The sequence below is a fragment of the Chenopodium quinoa genome, unplaced genomic scaffold (genome assembly GCF_001683475.1).
Source record: "Chenopodium quinoa cultivar QQ74 unplaced genomic scaffold, ASM168347v1, whole genome shotgun sequence".
Lineage (NCBI taxonomy): Eukaryota > Viridiplantae > Streptophyta > Magnoliopsida > Caryophyllales > Amaranthaceae > Chenopodium > Chenopodium quinoa.
Window position 1 is genome coordinate 316,940 of NW_018744828.1, and position 11,723 is coordinate 328,662.

Here is an 11,723-nt window from a genome sequence, read left to right on the forward strand (position 1 = left end):
GCAACACATCCTTATTGCATGTATTTTGATGTCATGATTGTTCAATGTAAAAGAGGCAAACTAACGTCAAAGGTGGTATTAATAGAGAATAATCCATGCATTTTGGACATTTGACTTTGTACTGCTGAAGAATTGAGTCGCGAGATTATTTAGAGTAATCACCCAAAATTGAGATTATTAAAGTGAATTTTTCTTAGTATAATATGTTTCAATAAGTCTTGTGTGAGGCGGGTGTACGTTAATTTTATTGTAAAACGGTCAGTTTTAGGGACATTTCAACTAGTTTTAAAGGGGAACTTTTTATTTGCCGTTAGTTTGAATTTTATTTTAATGTGTAATTTCTTATATATTCATGATTACATACAATAAAGGCTAGTATGATAAATCAAATACATTATAATTTTTTTGTAAAATAAAATTTATCTTTAGGAAAATAATAACTTTTGTTGTATACAAGGTAACTTTAAATACTTTTAAATAATTTTAACATATCTTACAATAAATTCACGTACATCCGCCTTTTTGGAAAATTTGTGATTATGTTTTTGTATAATTTGATACAAATATGAGTCTAGGAAAAAAAAAAGTAGGTGAGAGATTGGTAAAAAAGCTATACTATCTATTAAAGACGTCACGTGGCGTCTCCTTAATTAATCGAGTCTTTCATTTCACGTGATTATTAATATAGATTGTACAAGTTTTGAACACACAAACTTTAATTTAAAAACTCAAGTGTAAGCCAATAAGCTATCATCATATTACCCGTCATTCTACCAAAATAAAATATAAATAAGGATTTCAATCAAGGAATTAATGGGCATCTGTTAAGCCCATGAACAAGTGAGCGTTCTCTTGTCCCACACTAAAAAACAATAAACACTAAAGGGGGAGTGTAGTGGTAATAAAATCCCACATTGAAAGAATTCAAGAGTTGCCACCACAATATAAGGCTAAGGGGTTGCTCCCCTCATTGCCATATGGTTTTGAGGTGGAACCTCCTTGGTCTTGTAAAGTGGTGGACTTACACCCTCCAGTGACGGGTGCGGCCCAGACCCGTGTTTAACAGCATCACTCGGGTAAAATAGCTTTTTGTTTCTTTCATTGCTGGGATAAAAACAGTTCACATACCAAATACTGATGTGGAAAACTATGAGATAAATTCTGCCTAAGAACAGTTAAAACAACCTGATCACTTGATTAGCTATGCATTAGAGGTTGAAAACTAGAGATAAACTGTGCAGTTATGTATGGAGTTTGTGAAACTGATACTTGCTTATTGTGTGGGGATGAGAAAGAATCGAATATGCATTTATTTTACGAGTGCAGATACAGCAAGCATTGTGTGCAGGACACTGGTGCCTGCTGGGGATTCATGGTCAACAGTTCAGTAATGCTAATACCTGGAAAAGATGGAGAAGATCGATGCATGAAGAGTGAGGTGCAACAGAGATTTGCGTTAGACGTCCTTGCTGCTATCACTTACCACATTTGGATGGCCAGAAATCATGATTTCTGAATGAAGAATGTTATTCGTCCTGCTGTTTTGGTGCACACTATAGGAGTGGAAATGTGTGGCCGAGCTCAGCAATTGATCCCTCAAGAATGGAGTAGGGCAGATTGTAAATGGGGAGTATGTGTTTCGTGTCCTGTTTACTGGTTGTCTAGCAGACTAGCAGCTTGTATAGAAGTATAGGAGTGCTGGGAGTGTACATAGCTAGTTAGCTTGTAAGTTGGAGGGTCGATCACAAGTATGAATCACACATTCAAGCGAACAATTGCACTTCTTCACAAGATTAATTAACTGAAACTTTATTTCCATTTCGCTTTCAATTATTCAGGATAGAATACATGAACAAATTCAATTTCGTTGAGAGAGAAGAGAACTCAGAGAAGCATACAAGGAAATAAAAATTTCAACCCCACAAAAATCTTAATTTTGTTTCAAGTTAATAGCAGCAAGGACCCAGGCAGAGCTTAACACTCTATAGAGTACAAGCAAAAAATGCAACTTCACGAGTACGACAGTCTCAAACCAGAGAAAGCTCCCCAGCAGCAATATTACGCTTGACAAGTTTAGCCCAAGATTCATTAGTCTCAGTGATGACCTTGAGGGCGTAATCCTGCATATTAAGCAACACAGTCAAAATCTGATACATGGTCAAGATAATTTAAACTAGTAATACAACTAATGGTTGCCCTAGAATCCTTTTAGGCCCTGTTTGATTCACCTTAATTTTGCTGAACTGAAATTATTTTTACTGAACTAAACTTATTTTTACTGAACTGAACTTAATTTTACTGAACTGAAATTATTTTTACTGAACTGAAATTATTTGTACTGATTTTCTATTATAATTCTTCTTTAAGAAAATTGAATTTTACTGAACTGAACTTATTTTTACTGAACTGAAATTAATTTTACTGAACTGAACTTATTTTTACTAAACTGAAATTATTTTTACTTAAAATTATTTTTTTAAGGTGAAGAGAACAGAGCCTTAGACTTTATCTTAAATTCCAGTTACCTGGACACTTCAATTGAACCTTGCATCTAACAGAAAATAATAATGATGTGTTCTCACAATAAAATTCAGAACAATCATAAAATTAATTAAGATCCTCATGAAAATGATCCAGATTTCCTTATGGCACTAGGAAGTTTGGACCACTTATGAGGCCAAGAGGGGTCATTTGGCAATTGGAAGATTAAGTCCACAGGGCTCAAGCTTATAAGTTGGTGAATATTCTTTCCTAGTATGGACAACTCACAACATGCGTTTGCATAGCTCATGCAGTCTTAGCTTGCATGAAGATCAAATTTTGATGAGACCTCAAGTTATAAGATAATACTAGGCTCTACTAGCAATAGCTGCTAAAAAGTCTATATTTTCCTAGCTAATCAATGGGACCCCTGAATTCTTTACTGTAACCAATCGGTATGAATCCCACTAACAACCTAAACCTTTCATAAAGAAAAAATGAAAAATGAATGTGGAGTCCAAATTTGTTCAATAAGCAATGAGCAGGAAATCAATAACACACACCAAAGAAACAATAATTTTATATTTGATAAAATATAGAAAATGAAAATTCTTTCAAATAGTCAATGAGCATTTGACTTATTGTTTGAAAACAATAAGAAATATGAACTATATGAGAAGACAGAAGAGGAATATAAAGGGAAAACAAGAGGCACTATGACAAGACAAGCTTTTCAGAGTTTACTAGGGGTGTAGACAAATGATACCCTTCAACGTCAATGTAACCGCTAATCGCTAGACTTGGCAATCTTGGCCGACTCGATTGACCCGTCCCAATTGACCCGATCCGTGACCCGAAACCTGAACCCGAACCCAACCCGAAATAGAGTCGACCCGGAAATGACCCGAAGTGACCAGACTCGAATGACCCGACCCGAAACCCAAAAGTGACCCAACCTGATTCTAACCCAAATCGACCCAACCCGAAGTGATCCGATTCCTAAAGTAAATAGGGTGAAATGGTGAATTACTTAGTTTAGGGTTTCTTTCTTTCCTTAATATTAAATAATAGGTACTCACGATTTTTTTAACGATTTTACTTTATTTTTTCAACTATTTTTTTAAGTGAATTTATTTTGGTGACCCGACACAAACTTGACCCAACCCGAACTAACTTGATCCGAATTGACCTGACCCAAATTGACTCGACCCGAAATTGACCCAAAAATTGGTCCTAAAAACTAGCCCAACCCAAACTGACCCAACCTGAACGGACACACCCCGAATTGCTGACCTGAATATGACCCAAAACCCGAATTGATCCGACCCGAAATTGACCCAACCCGAATAACCCATTTGCCAATTAAGACTCATTATTCTATTGATTTCACAAATACTCCAAGATTAAACAATCTTTAAACTCTTTAAATTAATTAACTAGGACACAGATATAGAAACGATTGTTCATATATATTAACAACAAAGTCTATTTACATTCTTTAACACAAGGCTCTTTTCTTGCAGACATAGGAAAAGAAAGTACCTTGTTAGCTGCCTTGTTTCCAAGACCAAACTTGTTAGCTGGCTTTCCATCTGGAATCTTGTAATCTCTAAACCAGTCCCTGATTGCCGTTAGAGTTCCCTGTAGAAGATCTTTGGGTTAGACTCAATCATGGACTACGGGATAAGTAATTTCATCACTGATACCTTACATGATAAAATTGAAAACTTGAAATAAACAATGTTTCATTAACTCGGTAATACCAAAAGTCCATTAACTATCAAGCCATCAAGGCCACCACAACAAGATCCCCAACACAATCATATAATGGGGAAAGGATTACTTAAAAACTAAGTGAACTAGGTAGATGGTTTGTTACACCTAAAAGCTACTGTCATTTAGTTAAGTATCACTAGGCATATCCTAAAATATACTCATCTCTAGCTGTCTAGCATCAAAGCAATATTTACTTCCTACAATCACCATTTAGCACAGCTAAGAGCCCAAGGACTATATGGTCTATATCCACTACAATGGGTACAAGAAATCAATTTTTTCAAAATTCATAAATGTTCTGTACCAACTATAATCATCACTCAGTACAGCATACTGCACATTTAATCAATACCATCAAGCCAATTCAAAATATTGAGTTTATGAAGTTCTATATTGCATCAAATTTTGTCATTGAATTATATAGATATATAACTTTTTGCTATTAAAAAGTCACTACAAGCCCAATAAATTCTATAATTTGCAAGACATCTAATGCAAGAATTTCATCAGTCTAAAATCACCTTTAAACTAATAAAATATTGTGCATGATTAATGATATAAATCAGAGGATAAAAAATTAGAAACAGTAAATTTCATTTAGGCTACAAAATGAATGAAGACAGCAACATACTTCTACGGTTCCACCAATTCAGTATTAAGTTCATAATATCATCTAGAGCTATATCAAACAAGTTGAAAAAAAATTAACTAATACATCAAATTCAAGAAGATGGACTTAAAGAACTGAAAAACAAAACATCACATACAGGGAAATGTTTCTCCACATCCTCAACATCATTCACGAGGGAAGCTTTGGGATCATCTAGCGCAATTGCAATGATTTTCCAGTCAAGTTCACCCTCATCAATCATAGCCAAAGCACCTAAAGGTTTGACTTTCAAAATCTCTCCGATCTTCCGCTGCTTTTCACCGATTTCAACGACATCAACTGAAAGTATATAGAGAAAGGAAATTGGAAACAAACTAAAAAGTTCTCATATCATATATGAACTCAAGCACCTAGGAGACTTACCTGGATCATTGTCTCCAAAAGCACCTTCAACTTCAGAGTTAGCAAGTGTTGGGTCTTCCCATGTTTGTGGCAATAGGCCATAATTCCAATTAATATTGTACCTGGGAAGGCAAAGACAAAAACAGAATTTAATCAACACACAATTACCCACAAAAAGATTAGGAAGCTTAAAACTAAGCAGTTCTCAAAAAACAAGAAATTTAAATAAAGTTATCGATTTGACAATTCGCCCTCACACATGAAGGATCAAGATAAGGCTCATTGTTTTAGTTGTATTACTATGACCAGAGTCGGTTAAAGGGCTGTTGCAAGGGTAGGTAGGGAGGTAGGGTACACCATCTGAATATCAGATATTAAAAATCCACAAAAAAAAATTGCCATGGGGTACACCATCTGAATATCAGATATTAAAAATCCACAAAAAAAATTGCCATATGTAACCAAACCAAAATAAATCAGGTACCCAAACTTTTGGGTGTCTGAAAGTTCAGGCACCTCCTATCCTAACACCCAATCCAGCCCAAGTTGCTTCAAGTGCTTTTATTTTTCAGAGGTCCTTAAAACAATCTTGTCAAGTTGATCTTTTTATAGCTAGTGTTAATGAAACATAACCTAACTCTCCAATTTCAATGGTCATCTAAAAGCAGAACACTAAGCCCAATGTCTGAAGAAGAATTAAAATCCTCTCTCTAGACAGTAGTTAACAAGGTCATTCTGATACATTACATACATTTCTTGATGATATTAGAAATAGAGCAGAAAGGGCTTAAAGGAGACATGGGAAAGTAAGATGCAATTTCAAAATCTGTTACAAAATGTTGATGGCATTTGAAGTGAGAGACTGGATCACCAGCAAAGACTGCAGCCACTCTTAGACTTTGGGATCATAATACAAAGTGTGACCACGATGACACCCTAGATTTAAAAATTGCTTTAGGGAGTGAGTTCAGCAAATTAGTAGAGGTGTGGAAAATCATGCACTACTGTGCACTTCTGTAGAGGTGCTAAGAAAGCCCCACATTTTTGGGGTTTGGCTTGTCTGGCAGTTTTGCAAGCCAGGAAAAGTTCTTTGAAAAAAAAGGCATATTATTGACACATGTGACCTTTCAAGTTCAACTTCTCAAAAGTCGAGGCTGATTGCCGCCAAGATTCTTATGTCTTCTTACTTATCCCTTCATTTCCAGTTCTTTTTTTCAATTTTTTTTTTTTCTTATCCTGTCTATTTTCTTTGCCCTTTTTTTCAGTTCTTTCTTCTTCACCTGTCTTATCCCTTTTCCCATATGATTTCCAACTTTTTTCAGTTCTTTCGTCTTCTCCTATTTTTTTTTTCCAATTCTGTTTTAGGGGGCTCCTGGAATGATGATGATGAGAAGGAAGAGGACATAGGCAAAGATGGCAATAAAGATTATCTAGGAGATGAGGATGGGTATGATGATATATAGATATCTAGTGCTTATGAGGCTACCTAACAAGGTTGAAGAACTACTATTCTTTTCTTTAGCTACTTACTTTTCTGATTGACTTAAGTCTTTTATGTTTAAGAAATGATTTCTAAGGTTTTTATCACGCCTTGCACCCAGTATTTGGTTATCCTTTGCACCTCAATGGGCCTTGTGCTTCTAAAATAACATGACACTACAAGCGGTAACGTTAGAGCAAGCCTTGCATTTTAGAAGACAAAGAGTGATAATAAAGTTGGTGGGAGAGAAAAGGCAAGGGCTTTTGGATTGGCACATTTGGATTGCATGCTTCCCAAACCTCAAAAACAAATAATTCAGAGTAAGAGATTCAGAGAGCATAAAGAGTCAAAAAGAGTCGAGGTGGGCTTCTCTTGCAGCAAGACTACAAGAGATAATGCCAAATGAAGTTTTGGAGAGAAGAGGACATATAAGGCTGTTATCTAAATTAAACTAGGATTATGTTCACTGAGTTGTGAGCTACCTTTTTTAATGCTGAAAACCTAAAAATACAAAACAAAATGGAAGAAAACTTTCCAACATAGGGGCTCAACCCAGGGATCAGGATACTAAGAAATTTAACCATCACATATTTTGAATTTTGGATCAGGGTTGTGTACACAAGATTTCCAAAGTATTCATATCCAAACCAAAACTATGATATTCAACACAGGGTGGTCTTTTGGAAACTGTTTGTAAAATAGATTGCCATAATTTGATCAGATTCTAAAGTTAATGGGTTTTCAAATAGTTTTACATATGGATATGCAAGGTACCAAGCATGGCTTTTTCACAAATAGACAATAAGCCTTAACCAATTTTTTGCTTTCCTTGTTTGTACCAACCCTTGGCCTTTCATTTCTTCATGAGAAACAACAATAAATTCACCATTCAAATTGGCATACAAACAGCGTAGATAACAAATGAGAGAAACATGAGGCAAGCACCAATAGAAAAATATTAGTTAATAATAGCTCCAAAGATTCACAATCAACAGTCTAAGGGATGTCTTACGGGTAATATCGAAGTTTTCCCTTCTTGGTATCTTGTTTGATGGGAGTGTAAAGCTCATCAGTGGCAACCTCCATCTTGGCACTTGATTCTTTTGGTATTTCAACCACAAAATTAAAAGCACCATCTCCCAAATGCAAGGGGATATCATGCCAAGGGGAAATCTATCAATAAGAAAAAAAAAATGTTAATGAATACATGTGTCATTAAAAAAACACAGGTAATTTTCTTCAAGCAGAGAGCATAAACTTTTATCTTTCATAATAACAATGGAGGAGAAAAACATAAAAAATAAAAAAAAAAAAAAAACAAAAAAAAAACAAAACAAAACAAAACAGTAAGTAAACATAAAACTCGATACCAACATATAAGCTCATGCAACAAGACACACTCTTTCATTTATGTAAATGACAGTAAAATAAAACAAGTATTATTATTTCTCAAAAACAAATAAACATAGACTAAAATGGAGAAAAGAATACTCCATCTATATCATATTCATTGTCTTCTTTGATGTTTCATACGTGTGAAGGAGTGCCTCAACACAAATATCAAAGAGTCAAAAAAGTTCTCGGTTTCTCACAATAAGTTCAATGAGACAATCAAATTGTGGTAAGAAAAACGAATATTCAAGTGACGAATAATGCAGATAAGAACTGAGTAGGAAGGAATAATAACGAAGGATAGAGATTCGAAAAGGGACCATGAACATATGGAACTCAGAAAAGAGAAGATACAGGGCAGCAGAGGAAAGCTTAAAGTGTACATGTTCTCACATTAGTCATATACACTCAAATGCACCTAGATATTGAGCTCACCCAAGGGAAACAAATTGACCTGTATCGTATAACAAATAGTGTAGAAGTTCTAACATATACTTGGAAGGACCTAGATTATGAGCTCAATCAAGGAAAACATTTTGTTCTGTATCATATAAAAATTGTCGAAATCGTATCTTCCAAGCATTGTAATAAACAAAATACGAGTTTGTCTAGCATATTTTACATAAACAACAGGAATCTGCTTATTCAAGTGAATGTCAAATCGTTTAACCTGTTCTACAATGTGATATTTCTGAATTCCTCAATGCGAAAACACACTTTATGTTATCCATCATTCAAGGTCTAAAACTTTAATCTAAGTTCTTAAACACTAACCAATTTAGCACAGTCAGCTCTAAAACTGACATAAATGCCTCCTATCATAGCTTCAAAACATCAATTTGAATTATCCCGTAAACATTCAACAATACAACACAATCAACAAGATTAATCATATCGAATCACAATCAATCATTTTAAAAACAATTCAAAACCAAACACAAAAATGACACAATACATTATATACTCCCTAAACATTTGCAAATTTTACAAAAAATGACAAAATTACGAACATTATTCAACCTAATGAATCACATTTCATAATCCAAATTCGAATCATAAACCACAATAAAAATTCAACAATTCACAAGACAATCAAAACTAAAAAAAAAAAAAAAAAGCCATTCAAAACCAAACACACAATCACATAAAACAATTGAAAATATTACGAACATTGCGGAAATCAAATCATCTGCATTTCATAACCCAAATTCCAACAATAAATCACTAATATAAAAACAAATGAGAAAACAACCTTTTTGCCAGAATTATCAAGGAAGAAAACACGATAATCTAGGGTTTCAGGCTCTCCTTGTTCCTTAGAAACAACATCTTGAGGTTGATAAACAGCGCGACAAGTGAAAAGGCGTTTGGAGAGAGTAGGATTGAAGGAAAGAGAGAGAAAATGAGGAGATTTCTTGAGAAATTGAGAGGAAATTGGCCGTTTCAGGAGTAACGAAGAAGTGGAATTGGTTGCTGCAGTGATAACTCTGGTAGCCGCCATTGTTGGTCACTGGTAAAGCTCAAGTGAAGTTCTCTCTCGTATGAATGTAGTCGAGTTTTCAGCCACAAAATACAGAAGAAAGTGGAATTTGGGAGTGTGTGAAAATGTGTGATGAAATGTTAACGTTGAGAGTATATAAAATGTGCCCGATGAATCTCAGGGCTTATCGGTTCAGTAGTTGTGCCACTTGACTAATCTAGTAATATGGCTTGATCCGGCCCTTTTCTCATTATCGAGGTAAAGAAATTAATACGTAATTAAGAATAGATTAGCATTAATTATATTGATCTGTACGTAATTTTATCGTGAATTCTCAACTTAATTTTATTTTTGGAAAATTATTTAACACGCCTTATATAACCATAAGAGCTACATAAATCATTAAGTACTTTTTTAAAAACTTTTGTTTGTTCTTACAAATATTTGAGAGACTTTTAAGGGGTGTTTGGTTCGCTGAATATAGGTTTGAGGTATGGGTTTAAAATGACAAAACTCATATCATATGTTTGGTTGTCAAAGGTATGAATTTAAAACCCATACCTCATGGGGTGTTTGGAATATGGGATTATGAATTTATGAGGTGGGAATAGGATTATTAATCCCAAGTCTCCATAATCCCATGTTTATTTGATGGGAATTAGTTTAGGGAGTGGGAATAAGCTTGGGAATATTTACCCTATATTCCCACCATTTTATTACCTAAGGAGGGGTAGGTAATAAAATGGTGGGAGTTCTCTAGCTATGTAAAAGACATAATTGCCCTCAACTTAATAATGCATGTCAAATTTGAGTCTTTGAGATTTAAAACAATAAAGATAAAATTGTAATTTCAGCCTTTAATCCTAATTTTATTCCAAGTTATATGCCAAACGAGATTGGGAATATTTGACAAACTCCCACTTACCAATTCCCATTCCCACTTCCACTTTATATTTTCCAAATTCTCATCCCCACATGCCAAATGCCCCGTCAAATCCATGAGGTATGGGGTTTAGAGTTCTTGGGGGTGGGTTTGGCTCATTCCCTTGGGTATCAAATACATGGTATTGAGGGGATAAGATTACATTCCAAAATAAAACCATACACATGATATTAAGTATCAAACTCCAACCCGATATCACCTTAACCCCATTCCTAATTCCAAACCCATATCATTCTATGAATTAAACGTCTTCTTAGTGAAGGATTGATGTCTTCGTCGTGTGCAATTACTAGATATATATTGGATCAAATTATGGAGATAATTAAGTTCGTTCTTTTGGGTCGTCGTATTATCATAGCTAGAGGTACTTATGATCTTTGGGCTAGTAAAATAGCCTAAAGCCCAATTTGAACGGATCCTATAAAGTCACACAAAAGACCTAGATTGAGCATTAGAGGAAGAGGCCATGATGGGCCTTCTGCCTCTAGGTGGCCGGCCATATGGAAGAGTTTGGCCATGATTGTTGTTGTTTTTGGTGCATTCGTTGCCAACTTTGGCAACAGATTACCATTGGTTGTTGCTAAAATTAGCAACAAATCATTAATGTTAGTTCCTAAAATAGCAACAAATTATTAATGTTGGTTCCTAAAAATAGCAACAAATTATTAAAGTTGCTTCATAAAAATAGCTACAAATCATTAATATTGGTTGCTATCAACACTACGAGACAAAAACCCAATCCATATTAGCAAATCGATTCAACCCAATCTCGGCCTTTACCAATCTGAAATCTCACTCAGGTTAGGTCAACTCGGCTCGACTTTGCATGTAAGGCTTTTTGAATCCTCAGTCTCAAGAATCGCATTTGGTAGGAGTCGAACTTGCGACCTCAAAGTCAGATGGTGAATCTCTTACCAACTATACCAAACACTATTTGTTTACTTCTATGCATATAATTTATAATAAGTGAACAAAATAATAGAGACGAAATTGAAAATTTTATCTCCAAATTAGGGACAAAATAAAAAATCCGTCTCTAAATTAGAGACGAAATTGAAATCCGTCTCTATTTGATGTTATTTTAGCAACAAATAATTTTATACATTACAGAAGAAAGTGGCTTACATATAAATTAACAACAATAAGAAACACAACTCGT

General features: G+C 34.7%; 1 protein-coding gene across 1 annotated transcript; it reads right to left on the minus strand.

Moving 5' to 3' along the window:
* Nucleotides 1-1,793: 1,793 nt before the first annotated feature.
* On the minus strand, nt 1,794-9,768 carry LOC110704253 (soluble inorganic pyrophosphatase 6, chloroplastic-like). The gene is made up of 6 exons (XM_021882044.1): nt 9,394-9,768; nt 7,762-7,922; nt 5,291-5,391; nt 5,025-5,206; nt 4,024-4,122; nt 1,794-2,120 (listed from the first exon to the last, which is right to left on the minus strand). Exons 1-6 carry the CDS (start codon nt 9,640-9,642, stop codon nt 2,028-2,030), a joined length of 885 nt encoding a protein of 294 aa, XP_021737736.1. The 5' UTR covers nt 9,643-9,768; the 3' UTR covers nt 1,794-2,027.
* Nucleotides 9,769-11,723: the final 1,955 nt, after the last annotated feature.

Bases quoted from the DNA above. Each gene is read 5' to 3' on its own strand.
- LOC110704253 (XM_021882044.1), bottom strand. From the start codon at position 9,642: ATGGCGGCTACCAGAGTTATCACTGCAGCAACCAATTCCACTTCTTCG. The intron at 5,207-5,290 runs GTAAGTCTCCTA...ATATACTTTCAG, and splicing joins TTTTGGAGACAATGATCCAG to TTGATGTCGTTGAAATCGGT. The intron at 4,123-5,024 runs GTATGTGATGTT...GATCTTCTACAG, and splicing joins ATGTGGAGAAACATTTCCCT to GGAACTCTAACGGCAATCAG.